Source organism: Alnus glutinosa, chromosome 5, assembly GCF_958979055.1.
Source record: "Alnus glutinosa chromosome 5, dhAlnGlut1.1, whole genome shotgun sequence".
NCBI lineage: Eukaryota > Viridiplantae > Streptophyta > Magnoliopsida > Fagales > Betulaceae > Alnus > Alnus glutinosa.
Window position 1 is genome coordinate 4,350,796 of NC_084890.1, and position 15,127 is coordinate 4,365,922.

General features: G+C 37.1%; 4 protein-coding genes and 1 pseudogene across 5 annotated transcripts; all 5 read left to right on the forward strand.

Annotated features, from left to right (window-relative positions):
- Positions 1-818: 818 nt before the first annotated feature.
- Positions 819-4,864, forward strand: LOC133867699 (cysteine-rich receptor-like protein kinase 44). 2 transcript variants are annotated; one of them, XM_062304463.1, is made up of 7 exons: positions 821-1,897; positions 2,291-2,437; positions 2,719-2,843; positions 2,991-3,201; positions 3,415-3,652; positions 3,847-3,997; positions 4,119-4,864. In XM_062304463.1, exons 1-7 carry the CDS (start codon positions 1,078-1,080, stop codon positions 4,434-4,436), a joined length of 2,010 nt encoding a protein of 669 aa, XP_062160447.1. In that variant the 5' UTR covers positions 821-1,077; the 3' UTR covers positions 4,437-4,864. The 2 variants fall into 2 exon arrangements, with proteins under 2 accessions (XP_062160448.1, XP_062160447.1); XM_062304464.1 differs by lacking the exon at positions 2,291-2,437 and having other exon boundaries at positions 819-1,897.
- Positions 4,865-6,841: 1,977 nt separating this feature from the next.
- On the forward strand, positions 6,842-7,279 carry LOC133868831 (cysteine-rich repeat secretory protein 1-like). The gene has a single exon (XM_062305849.1). It carries the CDS (start codon positions 6,842-6,844, stop codon positions 7,277-7,279), a length of 438 nt encoding a protein of 145 aa, XP_062161833.1.
- A 1,262-nt stretch (positions 7,280-8,541) lies between these two features.
- On the forward strand, positions 8,542-10,514 carry LOC133868832 (cysteine-rich receptor-like protein kinase 25). Its single transcript, XM_062305851.1, has 5 exons — positions 8,542-8,764; positions 8,857-9,363; positions 10,041-10,163; positions 10,307-10,392; positions 10,506-10,514. Exons 1-5 carry the CDS (start codon positions 8,542-8,544, stop codon positions 10,512-10,514), a joined length of 948 nt encoding a protein of 315 aa, XP_062161835.1.
- LOC133868833 (cysteine-rich receptor-like protein kinase 10) lies at positions 10,399-11,116 on the forward strand (annotated as a pseudogene).
- Positions 11,117-11,226: 110 nt separating this feature from the next.
- Positions 11,227-11,789, forward strand: LOC133868834 (cysteine-rich receptor-like protein kinase 44). The gene is made up of 2 exons (XM_062305852.1): positions 11,227-11,370; positions 11,472-11,789. Exons 1-2 carry the CDS (start codon positions 11,227-11,229, stop codon positions 11,787-11,789), a joined length of 462 nt encoding a protein of 153 aa, XP_062161836.1.
- Positions 11,790-15,127: the final 3,338 nt, after the last annotated feature.

Consider the following 15,127-nt stretch of genomic DNA (forward strand, 5'->3'; position numbering starts at 1 on the left):
TTTTATTAAGAGTGACACATGTCATTTTAGTGGCGCTGATATAGCAAACTAACGGAATCTGTCAAGTTTTTTGACGGATTTTGACTGCAAAAAGTGATTTGTTTTTTTAGCATACCTCAAAGACCTTTGAGTTCAATCTAGTTGTAAATCAAGTAAACCAAAGGAAGTGATTTTGCAGTTTTCACCAATTAAAATGGAGAGATCCTACTGCACATGAATGTACTGGAGTTCTCTAGCTAATTTCTAGTAATTTGATCTAACCATTTTCTTTTCCAAATATATTTATCACCGATAAAAATTTTCTTAAATGATAGAAGTTATTTCAACTCAATTTATTAAATTACTACATGTGCGTACATTTATTTATAGCACCTAAATTAAATCTTGATCATTTAATAATATATTGGTTAAATAACCAGTTATCCTATATATAAATTTAAGTTGATAATTAAAAAACTAAAATTGATAAAAAAAAAAATTGATGAATTTAATTATTTACATTTTCTAATAACCCCCGAGATAGTTGGCCTTTTTATATCCTTTTGCAGAAAAAAAAAAAAAAAAAAAAAAAATCACAATTTTTAGCTGGCGCGCATGTGGTTAATTAATTTGTGAGAAGGCCCTCCGTGAGCTTACTGTCTCCAATATATGGCGAGGCGTTTCACCTTTCTCTTAGGGCTAAAAGACAACCTTTCACTAATTGACGAATTAATTAATAATCAAAGGTCATTGTACGTACGTATACCTTTCTGGCAAGTTCTTCGACCTTCGTTTTGGCCCCCGGCCAACGACGTAAATATTGTGGCTTTTTGAAGAATCGTAATTCGATGGTTTTAGGACTCGCCAACAAATTAAAACACCTTAGAATTAATGAAACTTAATTCAAAGCTTTCATGGCCAGGCAAGAGCATATATAAAATATTTGAATTTTACCGTTTAGATGACCCGGTCCTTATACATGGGTATTTACTTACTCAAGAGCCATGCATACACCCTTTAATTAAGCAGAATCATCGTTCATTTTTATGGGTTTTCATTCTTCACAAATTTTAATCTTCTTCTTTGTAAGGCTAATGCATGATCAAAACAATGGCCTGCAATGGCTTCTTGCTCTTCTTCTTTTCTGTCTTAGTCATGCAATATTTTCTTCTAATGGCCACTGTCCAACCCACCTACGCATATAATTATTGTAACTACACAGCAAATTACAGTTCCAACAGTGCATTCCCAGAAAATCTCAACACTTCCTTTTCTTACTTATACGCTAACGCGCAAAGCAACGGGTTTTACAATACCACCGCCGGCGAGAGTCCCGACAAGGTGTACATTCTATATCTATGCAGAGGAGACATCTCCCCCGGGTTATGCCAGATTTGCCTCATGGAAGCCAGAGAAGCCATAACGATGATTTGTCCAAATCAGGAAGAAGCTTTTATAATGTACGATGAGTGTATGTTACGGTACTCGAATCGATCTATATTCTCGGTTATGGAGAAATCTCCAGACGTCTGTTTCTTTAGCCACTACAGTATTAATACAGACCCAGATCAATTTAGTGCAACTTTGGCGGGTTTGATGGATGACCTTGTTATGAAGGCTAATTCTTCTAGCAATTTGTTTGCTACTGGAGATGTCAATTATACATACTATAGCAAGATATATGGTCTGGTTCAGTGTACCCCGGACATTACTCCAGTTGATTGCAGCACTTGCTTACATTTGTCTGTTGAAGAAATGCTTCATTCCTTTGATGGGCAGCGAGGAGGAAGAGTTATCAGGCCAAGCTGCAATATTAGGTACGAAATATACAATTTTTACAATTCCAGGGATGCTACACCAGCTCCATCTCCTCCAGCAGCTTCATTGCCATCGCCACCAGTCTTGCCAAACATCAGAGGTAAGCTTAATTATTATGGCTTTGAAGAATATCTAATTTTATATATTTATATATACATATAATCGTTTCTTTTAAAAATTGGCATTAATTATTTTTAAAATCGTTTAAAATAGGTCTAACAGATACTTAAAGAAGGCCAAAAATATAAAATAGGCCCAAAAGGCCCATTGCCTGCAGGTAACGAATAATAACCGTATTCAATAACCGTGCAAATACAGTTAGTAAAAATAAAATGCGGATATCTAAAAATGATATCCGCATTTTGTGGATGCGGCTACAAATATTGAAATAACCGCATTCACATGTACATCTTACTTGTACGTAAGGCTTTTAATGTTACTATGACATGCATGCATATTCTTACATGTACATGAAACATGTTTTTATGCGCAGAGAAAAGGAGGCTGTCTTCAAAGGCAATTATCGCCATACATATAATCGTTCCACTAGTTATCGTGGTAGTGCTTTTATCCAGTTTGTGCTACCCTTACCGAAGTTGGAAAGCTAAGAAGAAGCACAATGCTAGAAAGAAGGAAATAGGTTGGAAACAAAGAAAAAAAATCTTGTTTTATCATTTAATAATTCAACTGCCATTTATTATCATTCATCCAAAAAATAAAACAAAAATCAACCAATTTCTTTTGGTCTGAAATTTTTTCTTCAAAAGTAACATCTATATGTACTTGTTTCCTTTATGATCTAATACATGGGCATTGCCAAGATCAGAAAGCCCCATTTTCATAACTAAGAACATTTTTAATTCTTTTCGTTTGAATTTATCTCTCTAGAAGTATTGCCATTTCAAGGTTTTCTGTGTTTAGTTGGGGAGCATGATATTACAACTTCACAATCCTTCGAATTTTATTTGACTACAATTGAAGCTGCCACAAAAAACTTTTCTGCCAAAAACAAGATTGGTGAGGGTGGATTTGGAGGCGTGTACAAGGTGAGGAGTTATTATTAATTATTCTGACTTTTTAAAGTTCATTCATAAGGAACCCACATTCATTTACAGATATTGAAGTTGAGAATCTAGAATTCATAAAAAAGAAACTGCTATTACAACTGCTTATGGCATACAACATATATATAGGGTACACTTTCTAATGGACAAGAAATAGCTGTGAAGAGACTATCAAGAAGCCGTGGGCAAGGTGTGGAAGAATTTAAAAATGAGGTTTTGTTGCTGGCCAAGCTTCAACATAAAAATCTTGTCAGACTATTGGGATTTTGCTTGGAAGGGGAAGAGGCAATACTCGTCTACGAATTTATGCACAACAAAAGTCTTGACCACTTTCTATTTGGTTAGGCTCCTCATCTTGTATATTATGATATTAAGAAAAATTGCAGGTGCATCGATCTTTTTCATCTTGTCCTTCAATGAATGCACAATTTTCCTGAAATTAATAAAGTGTGTCTATTTTTTTGGTGTCGTGATTTTGTATCTTCATATTATATCTCAACCAATTCATTCTAAGATATTTATCATCTGAATTGATGCACATACGTACATACAGATCCTGTAAAACAAGAAGAGTTAAATTGGTCGAGACGCTACAAGATCATAAGAGGGATTGCTCGAGGACTTTTATATCTTCATGAAGATTCTCAACTCAAAATTATACATTGTGATCTGAAAGCTAGTAATGTTTTGTTGGATAAGGACATGAATTCAAAGATTTCAGATTTTGGTTTGGCACGGATTTTCACAGTGGATCAAAGTCTAGGATGTACCAGTAGAATCCGAGGCACATAGTAAGTCTTGGAGCCCAAATTTCTGTTTTCACAACTCAAAGGAACTCATCAGCATTTTTGTGTCATCAAAATCATTTTAATTAAAAATAAGTAAATTAAATCATTTAATTAATATTTCAACATCTATTTTTTCTATAGTACTGCATCACATTTTGATCCTTCTAGGTTCTTATTCTAATTGTACCGGATTTTAGTGGTTACATGTCTCCAGAATATGCAATGCATGGACAATTCTCTGTTAAAACCGACGTGTTTAGTTTTGGCATCCTAATACTTGAGATTATAAGCGGCAAAAGGAACAATTTTACGTTTCAATCAGACTATGCTGAGAACCTTCTGAGCTACGTAAGTACACCACCATGCATGAAATTTGGTTGCTTTTCTATGTGAAAGAAGGTGGAAAAATAGCATACAGATTATGTTGAGTATTAATTATTAAATCAAAATAAAACCATTAATGTTGCAGGCTTGGAGCCAGTGGAAGGAGGGGATACCACTGGAATTATTGGATCCAACTTTAGCAGATTGTTATTCAAGAGACGAAGTCGATAGATGCATCCACATTGCGTTATTATGCGTCCAGGAAGATCCGGATGAACGGCCCACGATGGCTCGAGTAGTACTCATGCTCAACACTTTCAATATTACTCTACCACGGCCGCGATCACCAACTTTTTCTTTGCCCCGAAGAACAAATCAATCTACAAGCAAGTCAACGCAATGGTCTGTTGTGACAGGATCTACAAACTGCGATTCCAATATCATTGGGTTTGAGAAATCATAACCAAATTGTAACCAAACATGCGACAGAGGAACGAGTTGATTTATCTCCACGCTCTTTCGGCCTTATGAGCAGAAGCCACCCCTCATCTACCGAGGGGCAGTAGCCCTTTCCTAAGGCATTTAGATCCTCTCCCGTTCAAATGAATTGGAAAACATTTTTTCCTTGCCTGAGAGGGGTGGTCGGCCCTCTCTTTTTTTAAAAAAAAAAAATTTAAAAATTCAAAATATTCTACTTTTAAATTTTTTTTAATTTGGATGGTAAAATTGTAATTTTTCAACAACTCTTTATTGGATGTTAGATATGGTGTTTGACAGTGTGTGCTTAGTGTGTTTGTTGAGTTTTATGTTGGTTTGAGAAAATGAAAGAACGAAAAATGTAGAGAAAATTGTTGGAGGTTTGAACGTAATAAGAAGGGATTTTTGTTGAAATGGTGTTTTGTGGTGGTTATTATGCTGTTTCGGTGTTACGGAGTCTACAAAATGTAAAAAGTGTGAGAATTTTTAGTTATGGCATTCGGGGAAGAAGATGAACAGTCAATCGATTGTGGTGGACTCTGATTGATGGAAGTTTAAACAAAAGATTTTGGTTGTATGCTTGATCAAAGTACGCTTGATCAAGGGAGTTGCAAAAAGGTTCAAACACATACTCAATTGAGAGTCTCGTACCAGTAATTGGCAACGTATAGTATGATGACGTGCACCCCAACTTGCGTTTTTGTGCATGACACAAACTAAAACCTAAAATAAGTTAGTATACCAAAATATTCAAAATATTTCTATAAATGGAAGAAATACTTCCTCAAAATTATAGATCAGACATTAAAGTTTTATAATTATCAAAACAACCCTTTTTTTAAAAAAAAAAAAAAAAAAAAAAAAAGTTAATAATAATCCATCAATTAAAGGCACTTTTGGTTTGTAGAAGGACTATTACATAAATTCCCTATAAAATTGGGTTGTAGTAATTTCTTAGGAATCAACTTCTAAAAGTAATATTTGTCCTTTAGACAGGTAAAAAGCACATACTTTTATATTAATGTTATTAAAAAAGTATGTGAGTAGTAAATACTATTAAAAAAATATATAACTCTCACATGTATCTTATTAACTGATTTATTAAAAAAAAAAAAAAATTATAGCTCAATTTATAAGAATTTTCTGTCCTACATAAACTTTCTATAATATTACTTTGTGACCATGATCTCTAATGCAGCTCAAATGTTATAATCTGTTTATATAATAATAAAAAATAAAAAATAAAAAAAAGGATTAGAGAATCTTCAATTGTCTTAACTTGACCGTTAGCATATTCAAAAGAAAATTGGCAGGGCTTGATAAATAATGAGAAAAAAATGGCCTAATTATATTTCTTAAGTTTCTTTTTTTCTTCCTCGACTCCTTGGTGATCAAAGGGTCATTTCCAATTGGTACCTTTTGAAATGGTTCCAAAATTGCACAATATATTCCCTCAAAATTTATTCTGAGGGAAGTCGCACTGTTAGGAAAATAACCTTATAACAGCGTTTTTCATCCAATAGGAAGAAGGCTGACCCTGTCGAATAGAATTATGAACATCACAGAGTTCCTATGCTTGGATAATAGAATTTCCTCAAGTCTACAACTTCTGGTCAATCCCATTATCCCAGTGCAGTAGTTGGTCACATCTATTCGCCATAAAAGCCTGCATCTAGCTTAAAAGCTCTTTGATCACAATCTTCCCGCTGATGCAGGAGGATCCGAGTCTGATGACGCTGAGTTGTCAGATTGCACAATAATGGCGCTGAAATACCTGGAGCAGGCGGATCAGCGCAAAATTGGCAAGAAATCGTAATTTGGCCTAATTGGGGCAATTTCCGAGTGCGCTGCAGTAATTTGGCCATAACTTTGGCTACGAGTGTCCGTTTCGCGCGTATGACCCCAATTTGGAAAGCTTTCTTCGGCGCGCACGTCGTGGCCACCGAGCTTTGCTCGGTGCGCCTCGTTTCGAGCCCCAAAATCTGCTTTTTTCCTTGTCAAAACCCTAATTTTAGATATTTTTTGCCATTTATGGTAACTTTTCGTTTATTGTTTCGGAGGTGATTCTGAGCCCGATTTGGACCAGATTTTCGACAGAATAATTATTTTATTACATATTTTATTTTATTAGGGTTTTCGAGATTTTGCTATTTTTGGCAAAAATTCTCCTAAACCTAATTTTCAGCTATTTAAGCCCGGCTTGTGGGCGTTTTTCAACAGTTCATTGTTATTGATTAATTATCAGAATTCAGAGTTTTTTCTCTCTGTTTTGGGGTGATTTTCTTGTTTCTTCCTTGCAAAATACTTATTGATTAGCCTACAGAATAATCGCTATTCTATTCCGGCGTCACCCGCTTTACAGACTAATAAAGAGAGACAATGATAATGACAATGGTTTCTTCAAGCTTCATTTTCTTCCTTTATCCTATATTTATACACACTTTTAACCCCACTCTTGCTCAACCAGATTTTGTGCTGTATCACTGTTCAGATAGTGGTAACTACACCAGCAACAGTGCCTATAGGGCAAACCTCAATAGCCTCCTCACCTCCATCTCTCTTAGCACCCAAACAAATGACGAGTTTTACAATTTCTCCAATGGCGTATACCCTGACAGAGTTTATGCTATTGCATTTTGTATAGGAGTTTCAAAACTAGACCACTGCCGTAGTTGTGTCAACGACACTACTCATAAGCTCTTAGAAATTTGCCCCAACCAGAAGGAGGCCATCGGATTCTACGACAATTGTAGCCTTCAATTCTCAAATAACTCCCTATTTGGCATTATGAAAAGCAGACCAATGTTACTTGCTATTAAAAGAGTATAAGAAAGGTTTGAAATTGTTGCTTAACTTTATTCATAAGACTAGTACATCATATATACTGGTTTACATGAGAATAGAAAAGGAAAAATATAAAATATAATTCTGATTGATTAAACATAATCAATCAGAATTATTATCTACAATAAGTCTTTCCTATTATGAATTGGAGAATATGGCATATGCTGAATTGCAGGCATTTGATTGTTTCCATGTTGAGCATTCTGTTTTCCTTGAGCAGCACTCATCACAGCAAGGTGTGCGGCTATAGCTGACTGATTCTTTCCTTGTGTATGCTGATACTTTCCTTGTGTAATTCCATCTTCATTGGAAAGTATGCTGTGATCAGTCTCTGCAGTATCTTCCCGAATGTGGCTGCTTGCTGACTTGTTCTCCTCAAGTGTCGTGGCTGCTACTTCATGCAGTGGTGAGGTGGCAATTGTAGGACATGGCTTAACATCCCCCCGCAAGCTGACAGGGGATGGAAGGACCTTCAGCTTGGATTTGAGAAACAGGAACCGAGTGGTGGACAGACCCTTAGTAAAAACATTAGCAATTTGATCAGCAGTAGAGATAAAAGCAAGAGAGATATCCTGATTGAGAACCTTTTCACGAACAAAGTGATAATCGACTTCAATGTGTTTGGTACGGGCATGGTACACCGGATTGGAAGCAAGGGCAAGAGCACTAATGTTATCGCACCAAATGACCGGGGCAGTGAGGAGAGGAACACGCAGCTCACAGAAAAGCATCCGAAGCCAGGAGAGCTCAGCAGTAACAATGGCAAGAGAACGATATTCCGCTTCAGTGCTGGAACGAGACACGACATTCTGTTTCTTAGCACTCCAGGACAGAAGATTTTCCCCCAGAAAAACAGCAAAGCCGGATGTGGAGCGCCTATCATCTGGACTCCCTGCCCAATCGGAGTCACAAAAGGCATTGAGTTGCAAGGTAGACTTGGAGTATGTAAGGCCATGATGACTAGTATCCTTGAGAAACCGAAGGACCCTCTTGGCTGCAGTCCAATGAGTGGATGTAGGATGATGTAGATGTTGACACAGCTGATTCACCGAGTAAGCTATGTCAGGCCGAGTAAGGGTGCAATATTGGAGAACCCCAACTAAACTTCGATAAGCTGAAAAATCATGTAAAACTTCACCATCAAGCCGAGAGAGCTTAGAGCCAAAGGAACATGGGGTCCTTGCAGGTTTGGCGTCGGCCATGTGAGTGCGGGTGAGGATGTCTGCGACATATTTAGCTTGACAGAGATGAAGTCCCTCAGAGGTGCGAGTAACCTGGATGCCAAGAAAGTAGTGAATAGGCCCCAAGTCCTTAACTGGAAATTCCTGTTGCAGCCGGGTGATAAGGACAGTAATGACATGAGGATGAGTACCTGTAACAATGATATCGTCAACATATATGAGGAGAAAAATTTTGATTGTTTCCATGTTGAGCATTCTGTTTTCCTTGAGCAGCACTCATCACAGCAAGGTGTGCGGCTATAGCTGACTGATTCTTTCCTTGTGTATGCTGATACTTTCCTTGTGTAATTCCATCTTCATTGGAAAGTATGCTGTGATCAGTCTCTGCAGTATCTTCCCGAATGTGGCTGCTTGCTGACTTGTTCTCCTCAAGTGTCGTGGCTGCTACTTCATGCAGTGGTGAGGTGGCAATTGTAGGACATGGCTTAACAGCTATCAGCCCTTCAGCCGTATGGCCATGGGACATCAGAGGGTTCAGTCTGGCACTAAGCACCTTGTTAGATAGCCTAATAAGTCAAGCTGCATCAGACGATTCTCTTCGAAAGCTTGCAACAGGTAATGTGGCTGCCCCAGACAATGACACTATATATGCACTTGTGCAGTGTACGCCTGATTTGGACGAGCATGGATGCACCGCTTGCCTACATCAAGCTGCGGGATACATTCCAACATGTTGTAGTGGAAAGAATGGAGGGCGACTTCTAACACCCAGCTGCATTGTAAGGTATGAGACCTACAGTTTCTATGACCCTGCAGATAATGCACTACCAGCACCGGCACCACTATTGCCGCTAGAGCCAACAATATCTACTACTCCACCAGCGAAAGGTAGGGTACCCGTAATTACAAGTTAAGATAGGTACAACGCTTGATGCCTTATAAGATATTTATTCTTGAGACTTGAGTCTTTACAAAGAGGTAATTAACGAGTTCAAACACCAACCAGATATGTAGGTCAAACCCTGCCACTGAATATTTGTTGAATCATATCAGTTTTTTGTGGAACCAAATTCAAATCAATTCCATTGACAGGCTTAAATACAATGCCAATAAAACTTAGGTTTTGCTAGTTGGCTGTTTCGTTCTTACCCTCCAATGGAACATTGAAAAATGTAACCCACAGAACTGAAAATCCTTCCAACGCTCTCAGTTTCTCGAATAAGTAGATCATATTGTTTAAAACTTAGATTCCATAAAAGAAGAAGAAGACATAAAAAGTTTCTACTCAGATTTCTTATCTATTTTGTTGGAGTCTATTTTTTAAGTATGTGCTTATAAGTTATAACTTGTAAGATTTCGGTTGAATTTTCTTTTTTTATTAAGATTTCATAAAAGGAAAAGAAAAACGCTAGCTTCACTCAGAATTCAATTTGCTATGTCTTTTTCAATTTTTGTTTTTTCAAATAATATGGACAGCTTTGGACTCTATAGCACACTGCATTTTACACTGCTCTGTCCACAGAAAAGACCATGTTTTTGAAATAACCTGATTCTGGATTTTGTAGGAAGGCAGAGTAACGGAGCTCATACTGTCGTCCTCATTGTTGTTCCAATAGTAATTTGCCTGATCCTCATCATCAACTTTTTCATCCTTTTAGGAGTGAGGAAGCCGAGGGAACAAGTCGAAGGTAATTTCTTACTGTTCTAAAATTCAGGGTCCTACGATGTGCTAAATGGACTTGCATGATAGTGATTTATGGCATGCTACATCTATCTACAGAAATGTACTTATTCGTTTAAATTGAGATAATTTGTTCCCGTCATGAAGCAGATGGTGAAAGTTGTGAAGTGGAATCCTTGCAATTTAACTTCAACACAATTAGAGCAGCAACAGATAACTTCTCGGACGCAAATAAGGTTGGAGTAGGTGGATTTGGGGTTGTTTATAGAGTAAGGAAACATTACCATATCAAAAGGACTATTAATTACCATCTGTAAATGTTGAGCCAATATCTCTGCATTCCTTGAAGGTTGTTTGAATTATTTCATTGTATTCTCTATGCTGATAAATCTACAGGGTAGGCTACTCAATGGACAAGATATAGCTGTCAAGAGTTGTCAATGAACTCCAAACAAGGAGATCTAGAATTCAAGAATGAGTTCCTATTGTTGGCCAAACTTCAGCATCGAAATTTAGTTAGGCCTCCAAGGTTTCTGCTTGGAAGGAGATGAAAGACTTCTTATATATGAGTTTGTGCCTAACAAAAGCCTAGATTGCTTCATATTTGGTAAATTTTCATTCTGGTTTTCAATTCAAGATTAAACTTGAAATAATTTCTTTTAGTAAATACTGGAATGAATGATACTTAACTAAGTAATATATCCTTGTGTGACATTAGATCCAATCAAGTGTGAACAGTTGGATTGGGAAAAGCGTTACAGAATCATAGAAGGTACTGCTCGAGGACTTCTTTACCTTCATGAGGATTCTCGAGTGCAGATTATTCATCGTGATCTCAAAGCGAGCAACATCCTGCTAGATGAAGAAATGAACCCCAAAATTTCTGACTTTGGCATGGCAAGGATGTTTATTCTGGTTCAAACTCAAGGCAGTACGAGTAGAATTGTTGGAACCCAATAAGTATATCCTACAAATAAGTGGAAGTCAAAATAATTTGAGCATTCATTTGAAAAGCCTTTGCTATCATTTAAATGAATATTATTTTAATCACCTTAATATGCAGCGGATACATGGCTCCAGAATATATAATACATGGACACTTCTCGGTCAAGTCAAATGTCTTTAGTTTTGGCGTGTTGATTTTGGAGATTGTGAGTGGCCAGAAAAATAGTTGTTTCCATGATGGCGAGAATGTAGAGTATCTTTCAAGCTATGTGAGTATGAATCTCAATGGCTAAATTCTGGTCTTACTTGAAACAATGCACATGAAGTTGGAAAGTAATAGGAGTATAACTCTGTTTCTTTAATTTTGCAGGCATGGAAAAATTGGATGGAGGGGACTGTGTCAAATCTTATAGATCCCACATTGAAGGACAGTTCAACGACAAAAATATGGAGACGCATCCACATTGGATTACTTTGTCTTCAAGAAAGCGTGGGTGATAGACCAACCATGGCTTCTGTGATTTCCATGCTTACTAGTTACTCTCTCACTCTCCCTGTACCCTCCCAACCGGCATTTTTTATGCATAGCACCATTAAAGCAAGCTCGTCATCACAACAGGAGTCTAGCTTGGGGGTAGTCCTAGCTGCAGCAAATGAGGCTTCAATTACCGAGCTATTTCCTCGCTAGGGTTTGAGGATAGCAGCAACATTTGTGGACAAAATCACAGGTTTATTTTGAAAGCTATAGTAGCTTGGTTCGTGATTTTTTTATTAACAAAAAAAAAAAAAAATGGTTCTTTATACAAGAAACACATTGAATTGATTTACAATATATTGGTTACAGTATCATAATTAATAAATGTATTTAATCTCTTTTGAATGACAAAAGAACTTATTCATAAAAAGCACGAAAATACAAAACTACATGCTGCTTCCTGCTAGAACCACACGGTTTACATAATATACAACCAAGCATTACAAGAGATCCAGGATCAACGGCAATCCTGAACTGCACAAGGAATTACACACAAGTTCCCATTTGCAACAGAATCTCCAAATCTTCTACATTTAGTGTAAAAGTAGCAATTTGTATTCACGTGTTGAGTTCGGATCATGTCGAAACATATAGAGATATAATATGAGATTATATAGGTTAACTTTAACTCAACCTATTTAATTAAACGAGTCAGACTCTTTAACCTTATCTCGCTAATTTCATGTTAAATTCGTTTTGAATTTTCGAGTTTTGTCAAAAATTGTTAGCCCAAATCTAAAGGTATTCACAACTCCTAAAGGACAATTCCAGCTACAGGTTTGAAAACAGATCCTTGATCCCCTAGGTAATTGTAGAAATCCTTGTACTCATTCCACACCAGATAATAGATGATAGATGTGGGCTTCCCATTCCATTTTCAGTAACATTGGTATCGGCCCATCTATTAACTTGGCTTTACCAAATAAGACCTTTACGAGCTTATTTTAGACTTGAATGAAAATACATGCACCATTCAACTTGTTGGGCTTTTATGCGTGAAATTTACGTAATTTGCAACTAATATTGATGAATAAAATCTTAGTTCATAAATTGTTCATTACTTCTCCCAAGTATCACACGGAGATTTATAATTAGCGCTCTAAAATAACAAATTGGATGGATTAGTTCGAGTAAACCAATTTGGAAGAGACATTAGCCCAGAAGGAATGGCACCACAGGCACAACGATTGGAGCAACAATGGTGACTATCGTTACTTTTAAGATTTTGCTTTCACCTGCACAAACAAGATCAAGGCTCAGTTAGATGCTGAACAGTAATTACGATCATCCACAAGGAGCCCTGCTTTCAGAAAGTGATTACGTTTGACTGTGTCATTAATATTAGAAAATAAAGAGAATGACAAAAACAGAGAAGGAAGAGGAAGAAGGGAAGAACAGATGACTTTAAGGACTACATTGTTGCTGATTACACTACATTACTTGATTACAAGATAGCTTAATATATAGGCTTTAACAAAGGTTAAAGACCAGAGTACAAAATGATAAACTGAAGTAGAAATACAAATAGGTATGGCTTGAAGGTATGGGTTGAGATAGAGGAGAGATTGCTGTAGATTTGGGGATGGCTTACTGCAGAACCTGCAGTGGTATGGTGACTTGCTTGCTGCTATGGATATCCTCTAATATTCTCTCGCAAATTGATGGTTGGAACTTCCTTACTTTAAGCAAAAGTCATAAAAGAAACAAGCCAAATGGCTTTAAAATGGGCTTGGGACTTTGACATTTTCCACGAGTAATTGGGCCATCAATGGGCTAAGAGAAAAAAGTCAACAAAAAACTAATATGAGCTTGGGCTTTGGACATACATTGGACCAACAATGGGACAAAAAAGGTGCCATCAAAAGACTGACATAGGCCTGGGACTTTAGACATTTGCCACAAGCTAGACAATAGACAGAATGGGCCAAAACATTGAGGGCCAACTATGAGAGAAACCTCCTTTTTCATTTCATGAATTGCTAGCATCGTTTGATGCTGCTTTCGAGGACACACACTGAAAGATATGAGAAGAAATAAGAGAGAGTGAGACAAAGAGGAAGACTTCTAGCATTTTTTATGCTTTTGACTTTGAGGAGATACTGACGAAAATAAAACAAAAAAAAAAAAAAAAGAAGAGCTAAGAAATGAAAAGAGAGAGGAAGGCTCTTTTTAACCGAGAACTTGAGGCCCTATTTACTATCCCTCTCCCCTCTCCTTCCCTCCTTTTTCCCTGTTTGTGTACGGAAAAGTCGAAAAGTCTGAAAAAGAATCTAACATTTCATTCTATTCCCATTTTACCCTAACCTTTCAATATGAAGAACAAAAAAAAGGGAATTAACCAAAATGTTGGGGTAAAATGGGACTAGACTGAAATGTTGGCTTCTAGAAGAAGCCAACATTTCAGCCTTCTGGTCATCCGTACTGATAAAGGGGGAAAATGGGAGGGGAGTTTACTAAACAGGACCTCGAAAAAGCAAAAGAGAGGAAGGAGACTGATGTGAGAGAGAGAGGGAGACAGACCATGAGAAAGAAAAAGGGTAATTGAAAGGAAGAAGATAAGTGGTACATAAGACGTGTGAGAGGGAAAATTTGGCAGAGATTGTGTGGGCTTTGGTTTGTTGCTGCTGACTGTGGGCCCTACGGTATGGAAGGAAGAGGAAAGTTAAGAGAAAGAGAAAAGAGACTCGTTGGATTGGGGAGTGATCCTTACACTCTTTGTGCACAACAATAGCACAACACCAAGGCACATTGGGGTGGGACCCAATATATGGGTCCCACCCCAATGTGCCTTGGTGTTGTGTCATTGTTGTGCATTGTGAGTGTTTTGATCATTTCTCCGTTGGATTTTGTAGAGACTGCGGGTCACGTAATAGAAAATAAGAGTAAGAAAGACAGCTACTGAGATAGAGAATAAGTGGCGTGTAAAAGAAATAAAGACAGAGAGTATGAGAGGGGGGACAAGACTGAGAAACGAGAGACTGAAAGAGGAATTAGGATCCTCTCCGGTTGTACTTCAATTAGAGAGGTGCCAGTTAATTATAAGTAAGAGTATTTTGATAATTTCACACAATGGCCCCGTTTACTAACTCCCTCCCCTTCCCCTTCCCTTCCCTCCCCTTATTTTTACCTTTCCCAAAAAACATCAAATTCAAAACATTCTTTTCTTTTTTACTTTTTATATCACATCAATAATTTTTTATTATTATTTAATTAAAAAAATCCACTACAATACAAATTTTTTCCACTTTTCCATATAAATTCTTTCTACTTTATATCACATCAATCACTTTCTATTTTCATACAACAAAAATATTCTCACAAAGGGAAGGGGAGGGGAAGGGGAGTGAATTACTAAACGGGGCCAATGTAAAATCATCAAAATATCCTTATGTATATAACCAACTGGCTCCTCTCCAGTTAAACCCAACAGGAGAGGATCCAAGTCCGACTGAGCTTAAGGGTCTCTTCAAGCGAAAAATTGAAGTTGAGGT